Source organism: Cetorhinus maximus, unplaced genomic scaffold (genome assembly GCF_964194155.1).
Source record: "Cetorhinus maximus unplaced genomic scaffold, sCetMax3.hap1.1 HAP1_SCAFFOLD_2057, whole genome shotgun sequence".
Classification (NCBI taxonomy): Eukaryota; Metazoa; Chordata; class Chondrichthyes; order Lamniformes; family Cetorhinidae; genus Cetorhinus; species Cetorhinus maximus.
The window spans coordinates 9,819-23,094 of NW_027597997.1; the positions used below are offsets into that span (position 1 = coordinate 9,819).

Genomic DNA, 13,276 nt, shown 5'->3' on the forward strand with positions numbered 1-13,276 from the left:
CTGGTATTGTCACTGGACTAGTACTTCTAAGGCCCAGGGTAGAGTTTGAATCCCACCATGGCAGGTGGTGAAATTTGAATTAAGTCGAAATGATGAAACCACCAATTGTCATTAAAAACCCATCCAATTCGCAAATGTCCTTTAGGAAATCTGCTGTCCTTACCTGGTCTGGCCTACATGTGAATCTAGATGCACAATAATGTGGTTGACTCTGAAATGGCTGGGCAAGCCATTCAGTTCTCAAGAGCAATTAGGAATGGCCAATATAATGTTAGCCCAGCCAGTACTGCCTACATCCCATGAATGAATGAAAAAAGCACAAAAGGGATGATGATGCCATTCTGTATCAATCAGTTCTCTCTGCTCTCAGTTCTGTCCCACACTGAAAACTCTTAATCCTTCCCCTCCATTACCCGGCACAAACATTTCGTTCTTCACTGTGACTTGGATAATTTCAGGTACAGTTCCTTAATTTCCTTCCTGTAATCTTATGAATTAGACCATTCTCAACTGATTGGATGTGAACCCGATGCAATCAGCCCTCCAGGAAGTGACTATTTTAATTCTGTGACTCTGAGCAATTCTGTTGGTGCAGGAGCTTGAGTGGAACTTGCCACTTTTAAACTGTCAAAGGAACATAAGAAATAGGAACAGGAGTAGACCATTCGGGCCCTCAAGCCTGCTCCGCCATTCAATAAGGTCATGGCTGATCTTGTGTTTCGATTTCCACATTCCCGTCTAACTCCGATAGCCTTTGATTCCTTTGCCTAACAAGAATCTATCTACCTCTGCCTTAAAAATATTCAATCATCATTCATTGCATATCAGACCCATGCCTACAAACTGCACTCCCACTCTTCCAGTGAAGAAAAGAGCCGTTTTCACTCCTAACCCAACAACTGTGATGTTAACAAAGCGGGGTGGAGACAGACTCCATTTAAATGCGGTGACACTACTGGAGGAATGGAGAGCTGGGGTTCACTCCGGAAAACAGCAGCAATGTTTAAAGTTAATCATCTGAATCTGTGCTTGGTGTATTAGGAGGTTTGGCTTGTATTGGAGTATCTTGCATCCCAAGAATGGGCAGTAACCCACTGATTGAAGTTGCTGTCACTGCTTTCTGTTCGCAGTGGGTGATTGGAGAGGGTGGGGCAAAATCCTACTGCTTTTCCCGGTCTCACTCACTACGGAGCAGGGAAGACAGAATCGTTGATGGGTTTGTTGCCCTGTCTGAAATGTAGCTTTGACCGACTGTTCGTGATGGAGATCATGCTGCAGGAGCCTTTAATAACCTTACACAAATCAGCTGGCAAATGCAGGTTTGAGGGAAGCTTTCTGAACCATCAGGACTGGAAATGGGAACAAGTGGAAGATTCTGTCTAGTTTCAGTGTGTACATACTGTAGAGGGGAAGAGCTAATGTCACATGGCTGTAAGGTATTACATACAGTTAATGTTTAACAATAAAGATGAATTATTGCTCACACTTAAAATATGTTTTGATAATGTTTCTGCCTGGTTTCAAACCAGGGACCCAGGAACTATAATTCCTATTTCGTATGATTGATAATCAATGTATATTGATAAACCTGTAGCAAACCGATATACTCTGCATTTTAATTGGATTTATCAGATATGTGCACCACTATGAGCTGGGCTGTGGACTGTAATGTCTTCACTCTTCTCTGGTGATCTTCTCCAGAAAGGCTGGTGTAGATAGAATCACTTGGTCTGCAAGATACAGTCACTGTGAGGATGATAATGGAACAATTTTCTGTCAAATGTTCAGTGACACCTGATCACTTACCAAGTGATTATGTAAAAATCTAATTCAAATAATCACAGCCACTGCCGATGAGGGAGGGAAGGAAGCAGCAGAGGCAGCTGATCAGATTGTCTCAATCTTAGTGACAAAGAAGCTCCATGAGCTCCTCACACTTGTTGTTGGAAGTGAGGATGGAGGGGACAGGGGTGAGAGAGAGCACTTCAGAAGGAACTAACCTAGGTTAGAAATATTGAAAAGACTCAAGACACTGTGTGTTTAACACAAAGCTAATCTAATTGACCTTTATTTACAATATCAGCCCGAATAACTGGGCTGGAGTTTATTAACATCTTCAGAAACAGACCCCAATACACATAATTCAGTCCTGGATGTGATTAACAGCAAAATCCAACCATTGTCGTTACTTGTGAACTTGCTGGTATCTCTGCAGTGTAGATAAATAAGCAAACCCCTTCCCACATTCAGAGCATGTAAATGGTCTCTCCCCAGTGTGAACTCGCTGGTGTGTCAGCAGGTTGGATGACTGGGTAAAACCCTTCCCACATTCAGAGCAGGTGAACGGCCTCTCCCCAGTATGAACTCGCTGGTGTCTCAGAAGGTTGGATGGGTGGGTGAATCCCTTCCCACATTCAAAGCAGATGAATGGTTGCCCCCCAGTGTGAACCCGGTGGTGTGTTGGCAGGGTAGATAACTGAGTGAATCCCTTCCCACACTCAGGGCAGGTGAACAGCCACTCCCCAATGTAAATTCGCTGTTGTACAATGAGTTGAGATGATTGCTTGAACCCAGTCCTGCAGTGAGAGCACCTGAACGGCCTCTCCCCAGTGTGAACACTTTGATGAGACATCAGGTCCTGGGAGCTTTTAAAACACTTCCCACAGTCTGGGCATTTAAAAGGTCTCTCGTCTGTGTGAACTCGCTGGTGTGTCAGCAGATGGGATTGCTGAATGAATCCCTTCCCACACATGGAGCAGGTGAATGGCCTCTCATCACTGTGCCCATGCTGGTGTCTCAGCAGTTTGGATGACTGAGTGAATCCCTTCCCACACACAGAGCAGGTGAACAGCCTCTCCCCAGTGTGACTGTGCTTGTGCGCAGTGAGTTGAGACAAGCACCTGAACCCAGTCCCGCAGTGAGAGCACCTGAATGGTCTCTCGTCAGTGTGAACACGTTGATGGCGCATCAGTTCCATGGAACCTTTATAGCACTTCCCGCAGTCCGGACATTTAAAAGGTCTCTCCTCAGTGTGAACTCGCTGGTGTGTCCACAGGTTGGATGACTGAATGAATCCCTTCCCACACTTCGAGCAGGTGAATGGCCTCTCCCCAGTGTGAACTCGCTGGTGTATCAGCAGATAGGACGAACGAGTGAATCCCTTCCCACACTCGGAGCAGGTGAACGGTTTCTCCCCAGTGTGAGTGCGCCAATGACTTTCCAGGTCAGACGGGGATTTGAATCCCTTCCCACATTCCCCACATTTCCATGGTTTCATCCCATTGTGACGGCATTTATGTTCTGACAGGTCAGATGATTGGCTGAAGCCTCGTCCACACACAGAACACATGTACGGTTTCTCCTCACTGTGAACGGTGCTTTTTCCTTCCATGTTCAAAATCCAATGATATTTAGGTTATGACAAATTGGGCGACTCTGTCAGGTTCTGATGTGATGTTTGGTTTGTGTTTCCCGACTGCAAATCCTCTCCTTCTAATACCCTGTGAAATTGATTTAAAACAGAAAAAGGGAGTGAGAGAGAACCCACAAAAACAGGTTGTGAAATTGAGCTGAACGAATCTGGTAATTTGTGGGGCCGGCACCAGGGAAAAGTGACCATGAAAACTGCTGGATTGTCCTAAAAACCCAACTGGTTCACTAATATCCTTCAGAAACATAGAAATTAGGAGCAGGAGAAGGCTATTCAGCCCTTTGAGCCTGCTCCACCATTCAATATGATCATGGCTGTTCCTCTATCTCAACGCCATATTCTTGCTTTCTCTCTAATCCCCCTGATGCCCCTAATATCCAAAAAATGATCAATTTCTTCTTTGGCTATACTCAGTGACCCGGCCTCCACAGGTTTCTGTGGTAGAGAATTCCACAGGTTGACCACCCTCTGAGTGAAGAAATCTTTCCTCATCTCAGGGAAGGGAACCTGCTACGTGGTCTATGCCCACTCAAGACTCTGTCCACAAATTTCAAAATTGTGCCTGAACACTGAGGTCTGGGTTATTTATACGTATCAGGAACAGCGCGGGTCCGAACACTGACTCCTGGGGAACTGCGCTCTTAACCTTCCTCCAGTCTGAAAAACATCCATTAACCATGACTCTCTGTTTCCTGTCACTCAGCCAATTTTGTATCCATGTTGCTGCTGTCCCTTTTATCCCATGAGCTATAATCTTTGCTCACAAGTTTGTTGCATGGTACTTTATCTAATGCCATTTGGAAGTCCATGTTACACAACATTAACAGCATTACCCTGAACAACACTTTCTGTGACCTCATCAAAAACCTAAAGCAACTTAGTTAAACGTGATTTTCCCTTAACAAGTAACTGCTGGCTTTCCTTAATTAACCCACATTTTCTCAAGTGACTATTAAATATGTCCTGAATTACCATTTCTGGAAGTTTCCCCAGCACCGAGATTAAACTGACTGGTCTGTAGAAGCTTGGCTTCTCTTTACACCTTTTTTGAACAAAGGTGTAACATTTGCAATTCTCCAGTCCCTGTGTCAGCAACTCTGAATCTCAGGAAGACTGGAAAATTATGGCCAGCGTTTCCACAATTTCCACTCTCATTTCCCCTCAGTATCCTTGGATGCATCTCATCCAGTCCTGGGGCTTTGTCAACTTTGTCAGACAGACTATCCAATATCTCCTCCTTATCAATTTTAAACCCCACAAGGGTCTGAACTATCTCCTCTTTCACAATCACCTGTGCAGCATATTTTTCCTTGGTAAAGGCAGATACAAAATATTTATTTAATACCTCATCCATACCCCCTGCCTCCATGCCTAAATCACCTCTTTGGTCCCTAATTGCCTCCACTCCTCCTTTTACCACTCTTTTACTATTTACATGCCCACGGAAGACTTCTTGATTTATTTCCATGTTTGCTTTCAGTCTCTTTTCATGCTCTCTTTGCTTTTCTTATTTGGTTTTCCAAAACCTTCTGAACCTTCTCTATTCAGCCTGGTTCTTGGTTTTATTATCCAGCTAACATGTGTCATAAGCACACTTTTTCTCCTTTATCTCAATCTCTATCTCTTTTCTCATCGAGGGGGCTGTGGATTTGTTTACCCTACCTTTCCCCTTCATGGCAATATATCTTTACTGTGTCAGAACTCTCTTCTTTGAAGGCAGTGCATTGTTCAGTTACAGTTTCACCTGCCAACTTTTGATTCATAAGACCATAAGATGTAGGAGCAGAAGTAGGCCATTTGGCCCATCGAATCTGCTCCGGCATTCAATGAGGTCATAGCTGATCTGATAATCCTCAACTCCACTTTCCTGCATAGCCCTTGATTCTCTTACAGGTTAAAAATCTGTCTATCTCAGCCTTGAATATACTTAACGACCCAACCTCTACAGCCTTCTGCGGTAAAGAATTCCAGATTCACTACCCACTGAGAGAAGAAATTCTTCGTTGTCTCTGTCTTAAATGAGCGACCCTTTACTCTGAGATTATGCCCCCTATTTCTATACTCTCCCATTCAGCATCTACTCTGTCAAGACCCCTAAGAATCTTATATGTTTCAATAAGGTCGCCTCTCACACTTCTAAACTCCACTGAGTACAGGCCCAGCCTACTCAACCTCTCCTCATAAAAAAATCCATCCATACCCAGGATCAACCTCGAGAGCCTTCTCTGGCCTGCCTCCAATGCCAGTATATCTTTGCTTAGAAAAGGGGACCAAAACTGTTCACAGTATTCTAGGCGTGGTCCAACTAGTGCCTTATCTAGTTTGAGCAAGACTTCCCGATTTTTAAACTCCATTCCCTTTGAAATTCCAACTTACCTGGGTCAGATCCATTCTTACCCCATTGAAGTTGGCTTTCCCCTAATTAATTATTCTTACCCTTACTTGAAATCTTTGCACACAGATAAGTTGTTTACCTTCCACGTTAAAAGTTTGATGATATTCAGGTCCTGATGAATCAAATGACTCTGTCAGATCTTGATGTGATGTTTGGTTTGAGTTTCCCGTCCGTCAATCCTCTGCCTCTAATACCCTGGAAAAGAAATTTCCAAAATCCATGACTGTCAGTCCAGGATAGACATTGAGAGGAAAAATACATTTCTCTTGGTTTGCGTTTGGTGTGTGTAAATCCTCCCCTTTTAACCCCCTGTAAAAAGAGTTTTCAAAATCCATCCCTGTCAGTCCAGGATAGACATGCACAATATACTCTCCTCCTGCTGACAGGGAAAGGGATGAACGCGCATGTGGGGAGCATTTTAGTGATAGTGACCACAACATGGTACAATTTAAGCTTGTTTTGGACAAAATAGACAAGTTGCAAAAAAAAAATGTTTTGGATTGGGGGAGAGCAGATTTTAGTAAAATAAAGCAGGATCTGGCCAAGGTAGACTAGGAACAGCTACTTGTGGGGAAATCTACAGAAGAGCAGTGGGGGGCATTCGAAAAGGAAATGGGAAGGGTACAGGCTCAACATGTTTCCTCTAGGGTGATAAGAAGGAGTAACAAGCCCAGAGAACCATGGATGACCAGAGATATTCAGGATACGATGAGAAGGAAAAGAGAGGCTTTTAGCAGGTACAAGGGGAGCAAATCAGCGGAGGCATTAGTAGAATAGAGAAAATGCAGGGTGGAGCTTAATCACAGAATCACAAAGTGCAGAAGAGGCCCTTCGGCCCATCGAGTCAGCGCCAACACGTGAGAAACACCTGACCTACCCCCATTTACCAGCACTTGTCCCACAGCCTTGAATGTTATGATGTGCCAAGTGCTCATCCAAGTACTTTTTAAAGGATGTGAGACAACTCGCCTCCACCACCCTCCCAGGCAGTGCATTCCAGACAAAAAAAAACTTTATGATCACTGACTCGTCCCTATGGCGGCTTGTTTACCCTGAACACACCGCGCTGCAGAAAGTCCCCGATCAATGACTAGTGCGCAGGTGCAGTGTGGGTGTGCGCTCTGAGCATGCTCAGTGTCAGTCATGGTGACAGAGGGAGGAGGAGCGGACGGTTCGGGAGGCGGGAGGAGATTGTGATCACAGGGTAGGAATGGAAACCGCGGATGGATTGGGAACTGGATCAACTTCTGGGGTAGGCCCCAGGCCCCGTGTTTACCCCGCGGTGACAGGCCCGGGGGGGGAGGGAGCGATGGAGCCGGCGGCTGGACGGGGAGGATTTGGAAACACTTTGTGGATCCGCAAACCCTGAGGAATAATTGTCAGCTCCTGGTTTGCAGCTGCGGGGCTTCTCCCTCCCGGGAACAGGCTCAGGTTAACGGCCGCCATCCTGGGTCAGCGAGCGGAGGATGGTTCACATCAGAGGATGGGGGAGGGGAGACAATAAACAAGAGGTTACACTTTGGGCTCAAATCAATGAGGATCTGATCTGTGGGAAGGAAGGAAACCCTGGGAGGTGGGCGGGGAGGATTCAGAAACACCCGCTGGAGGCCCCAAAACCCTAATAAGACTCTTTGATTTTATTGTCAGTCTGCAGACAGGAGCTGGAGAAATTAACCCAGGCAGAGGAGAGGGAGGGAGTAAACTGGGGGTGGAGGAAAGAAATGGTGGAGATGGTGAGATGGGTTTGGATTTCAGCCCAGGGAGGAGGGAGAGTCTGTGGGACGGGGATTTACAGCTTTGGGGGAACAAGAAGGGGAAAAATGTTCCATAGAAACTAAAATTGGTTTGAATTTCTATTGTGGACTTACAATTAAGAATTCTCGAAATTCCTTTTACAGAATATTGGAAGGGGAGGATTTATAGACGGGAAACTTAAATAAAAACTTCACATCAAGATTTAACTGAGTCTTTCCATTCATCAGGACCTGAAAATCATCAGCCTTTGAATGTGGAAGGAGAAATGTTTCTCTGCTGTCTGTGGGAGAATATTTCAGCTGGAGTGAGAGTGTTCCAGTGCACTGACTGTGGAAAGAGCTTTAACCAGTTAACAAAAAACATCACACCATTCACAGTGGGGAGAAACCATACACGTATTTTCTGTGTGGATGAGGCTTCAACTGATCATCCAACTGGGGAGACACAAAGGCCAGACACCACACCATGGAGAAACCTTGGAAATGTGGGGACTGTGGGAAGGGATTTTATTATCCATCCCGGCTGGAAGCTCATCGACGCATTCACACCGGGGAGAGGCCGTTCACCTGCTCTATGTGTGGGAAGGGATTTACTAAGTCAACCTGCCTCATGGCACACCAACAAATTCACACAGGGAAGAGACCCTTCAGCTGCTCCATGTGAGGGAAGGGATTCACACGGTCATTTAGCCTGCAGTTACACCAGCGAATTCACACTGAGGAGAGGCCGTTCAGCTGCTCTCACTGTGGAAGGAGGTTCAGGTGTTCATCCGACCTCAATGCACACAAGCGAGTTCACACTGGGGAGAGGCCGTTCGCCTGTTCTGTGTGTGGAAAGGGATTCACTCATTCATCCAGCCTTCTGACACACCAGCGAATTCACACTGAGGAGAAACCATTCAGCTGCACCTACTGTAGAAAGAGCTTCAGACAGTCATCCAGCCTCACTGCACACCAACGCACTCACACTGGGGAGAGGCCGTTCACCTGCTCCATGTGTGGGAAGGGATTCATTCAGTCCTTTAGCCTGCTGTTACATGAACGTTCTCATACTGGGGAGAGGCCATTCACGTGCTCCGTGTGTGGGAAGGGATACACTCGGTCATCCCACCTGCTGACACATCAGCAAATTCATAAGTGATTACAGGGGTTGGATTTTGCTGCTATTGTTGCTGCTAATCTCATCCAGGATTTGATTTGTTTCTGCTGATGTTTACAACCACTATAAGTGACTGAAGTTTAATATTCTGCAGATGTTGCTGATTTTCAGGGCTGCAGTATCCCTTTTTAAACATACAACCTGTGATCTTTCCCCTTAATCCTCAAGATCTCTCATTATAAACTCATTTGTAATAAAATTATGAACTTTTACTTCAATCCTAAATTGATCTTTGGTGTAAAATCTACAATTCAGTGTCTGAAAGGTTCCACTGATTAACATCTCCAATTAGAAAGTGCTGATTAATCTTTGCTGACAATTGTTACTTACTTGCACATTCTTCTTCAGTTGCACCTTCTTTATGAAATTAAATTAATAAGGAACATTAAACACAACAGTAAAATATTTTACAGGGACATCAATAAAAGTGTCATCAATTAACATTGATATTGATTAAACACAAGGAGAAAATGCTTGAAAAACTCAGCAGGTCTGGTAGCATCCATGGAGAGGGAAACAGAGTTCGCTTCGAGTTGAATATGATGGTTGAACTCAAAACATTAATTGTGTTTTTGTCTCCACAGATGCTGCCAGACCTGCTGAGTTTTTCAAGCACTTTCTGTTTTTGTTTCAGATCTCCAGTATCCGCAGTATTTTGCTTTCATTGATATTGATGAAGTTTGGAAGTCGCTGAGTTAAATCATTTCTAACACAGCAGCAGCAACATTTGGTAAAGGTGGAACCCACAACAGAGACTGGTTTGAGACCCAACAGCAAGAGCACTGCATAACTTGAATGTAGCCACGACAGTTGTGCAAAAGACAGGGAGATCCTGTATAAATAAACACTGGATCAGCCTATGACAAGAAATCCAAACTGCCTGTGCCAATAGAAACCTCCGTGCTTTGGATGATGGAGTCAAAGGCACATGGTCCAACCATCACCAAAGTTAATCCCCTGAAATCAGCATATGGTGAAGTACTGACCGATGGAAGTAAACAAATGTCTCACACTACTGTGAGCTGTATTCCTGTGAGACAGACATCTCCCACTCTCCAGAAGCACAGAAACTGCACTGTTCTTCTGGATGTACTTGGCCTGCAAGTAGATGACATCTTTAAGCATAACCCAGCACAGGTCTTCCCAGTGACGTGAAGGAGTGAGATGTCCCTGTAGGTGCTGAAATCTCCTCTGTCACCTTTGTTCTTGTTTATTGTGATGATCCTTGCATCACACGTGTCCTGTGGAATGGATCCTACGTTCCAACCAAGAAGATGGAGATCATGAAGGTGAGGCAGTAGATGGGACTTTCCGTGCTTGAGCAGTTCAGCTGGCATGTCATCCTTGCTGGGTGTCTTTCTGCTTGCTAAGCAATCAAGCCTTCCTATAATATGGTGCCCAGAACTGTACACAATATTCCAGCTGAGGTCTAACGAGTGTCTTATATAAATTCAGCATAACCTTCCTGCTCTTGTGTTCTATACCCTTGTTAATAAAGCCCAGGGTGCTATATGCTTGATTAACTGCTCTCTCCACCTGCCCTGCTACCTTCAATGATCTATGCATATATACACCCAAGTCTTTGTGCTTGGGTTTGGAGCAGGAATAGGCCACTCGGCCCTTTGAGCCTGCTCCACCATTCAATAAATCATGGCTGTTCTGACTGTAACCTCTCGCCTACGCCAGATATCCTTTCAACCCCTTATTTATAAAGAATATATCTACCTCCCCTTGAAAACATTCAAAGACTCTGCTTCCACTGCCTTTTGAGGGAGTCCCAAAGACTCTCAAGCCTCTGCGAGAAAAAAAATTCTTCTCATTTTTGTCTTAAATGGGTGGCCCCTTATTTTTAAACAATGACCCCTAGTTCTTGACAAGTGGAATCATCCTCTCCACAGCCACCCTGTCAAGACCCCTCAACATTTTACATGCTTCCATCAAGTTGCCTCTTACTCTACTAAACTCTAGCAGATACAAGCCTAGCCTGTCCAGTCTTTCCTCACAGTACAACTCGTCTATTCCTGGTATTAGTTTTGTAAACCTTCCCTGAACTGCTTATAAAGCATTTAGATTCTACCTTAAATAAGGAGATCAATACTATACACAGTACTCCAGATATGATCTCACCAGTGTCCTGTACAATGAAGTATAGCCTTCCTACTTTTGTACTCAATTCCCCTCACACTAAATGATAACATTCTATTAGCTTCCCTAATTACTTGCTGTACCTACAAACAAGCCTTTTGTGATTCCTGCGCTAGGACACCCAGATCCCTCTGAATCTCAGAGCTCTGCAATCTCTCACTATTTATGTAATATGCTTCTCTTTTATTCTTCCTGCCAAAATGGTCAATTCCACATTTGCCCACATTATACTCCATTTGCCAGATCTTTGCCCACTTACTTAACCTATCCGTGTCTCTTTGTAGCCTCCTTATGTCCTCTTCACAACTTAGCTTCCTACCTACCTTTCTATCATAATTGAAATAATTTTGATTATTAATGTATTAGCATAATGATAATTGCAATAACTTCCTGATTATTGAAGCAATAGGCAGCTGATTATTAATGCAGTAGGAACCATGTAATTAATGTAATTAGATTCTGATTATTAATGTAATAGAATCCTGATTATTAATATTTACATAATTTATATAAGACGATCCCGATTGTTGATGCAATAGGCACCAGACTATCAATGTAATAATATCCTGATTATTAATGTGTTGGAATCCTGAATCTTAAAGTAATTGGACTCTGATCATTAATATAATAGGAACCCAAGCATTGAGGATCCTCATTATTCATGCAATAGGATTCTGATTATTAATGTAACAGTGTCCTGATTATTGATACATTTTTTTTATACATTCATGTGATGTGTGCGGGATTTATTGCTCATCCCTCATTGCCCTTGAGAAGGTGGTGTTGAGCTGCCTTCTTGAACTACTGCAATCCATGTGGTGTAGGTACACCAACAATGCTGACTTGTTTTTAGTGGTTTTAATACAACTGAGTTGCTTTCTAGGCCATTTCGGAGGGCATTTAAGAGTCAACCACCTTGCTGTGGGTCTGGAGTCTCATGTAGGCCAGACCAGGTAAGGACGGCAGATTTCCTTCCCTGAAGGGCATCAATGAACCAGATGGGATCTTACGACAATCAACAATGGTTTCATGGTTGTCATTGGACTTTTAATTCCTGATTTTAATTGAATTCAAATTGCACCATCTGCTTTGGTGGGATTTGAACCCAAGTTCCCAGAGCATTACCCTGGGTCTCTGGATTACTAGTCCCATCACAATGCCACTGCCTCCCCAATCCCCCACTGTTCTGAGGGCGTGAAAGGTTCTAAATGAACACAAGAGTTTTCAGCTCCACGTACTGTCCACATGGGAGTTCTCCTGGTGCGGTGGGACCAACATTCATGTTTTAACTAACACACCAAAAATACACGATTACTTGGTCACTCGTCTGATTGCTGCTTATGAATATACTCAAGGCTAAGATCAATTCATTTTAATCTGGAAAATGCACAATGAAGGTGCACATTAATTGCAAGTTCCCCCTATCACTGTTCAGCAATCATTAACTGAACTTAACCTGACCTACTGTCACCATGCTCAAATCTTGTCATTCTCAGACACGCTATTCTGCATGTCATAATTGAAGAATTAAGAGTGAAATGGCCAACTGCTTCACTGTAAGGAGTAGAGACTCCATAGTGTTACAGGCTGGCTTGTTGGATCTGCTCGGCCCATCCAATCTTTTATTCAGCTCATGGGAAAATGACTAAAATGCTGCAACATACGGGCATTTGGGGACAATGGTGCATTTGCTGCTCAGATTAGCCCAGGTCTCCATATTATAAGGACTGGAGAAGATGCAAGAATAAGTTACTGGAGTGTTGCTGTAACTGAAGGATTATACCTACCAAGAAAGTTTGAACAGGGTGGAAATGTTTTCTCTGGGAAAGTGAGTGAGGGGTGACCTGATCAAGGAATTTAAGATAACAAAAGTGTTTTTACAGGGTTGATAAGTGGAAGAATTTCCATTTGCCAAGGTCGAAAATAAATATAACTTAGTCAGTAATAAATCTAATGTGCAATTCAGCAGCAACTTCCTTAACCAGAGATAAAACAGAAAATGCTGGAAGTACTCAGCATATCTGGCAGCATCTGGAGATTGATAAACAGACTTAACGTTTCAGGTCTATGAACTGATGTGGTGCAGTTAGGATGAAAGGTTATAGACCTTAAATGTAAACTATGCCTCCCTTTCCAAAAATGTTACCAGATGTGTTAACTATTTTTTGTTGTTGCTTATTCAGATTTCCAGCATCTGCAGTATTTTGCTTTTCTTTAACTGGATAATGTTAAGAGTGTGGATCTCATTATCATAAGAGTTTTGGATCCTTGTCTGAGCTTGAAACTCATGAGTAAAATCTCACCACAAAATATCATTCACCAGCTGAATGTGGAAATGGATTCTCTCGGTTATCCCATTTATTGACACAACAGCTCAGTCACACTGGAGGAAC

At 43.7% G+C, this 13,276-nt stretch overlaps 1 protein-coding gene across 1 annotated transcript in view; it reads right to left on the minus strand.

The window, feature by feature from the left end:
- Nucleotides 1–2,124: 2,124 nt before the first annotated feature.
- The window catches only part of LOC144676894 (uncharacterized), a 34,824-nt gene continuing 23,672 nt past the window's right edge, over nucleotides 2,125–13,276 (minus strand). The window contains exon 3 of the mRNA XM_078537210.1: nucleotides 2,125–3,415. Coding sequence (XP_078393336.1) covers nucleotides 2,186–3,415 — 1,230 coding nt within the window. The 3' untranslated portion in view covers nucleotides 2,125–2,185. The remainder of the gene's footprint in view (nucleotides 3,416–13,276) is intronic.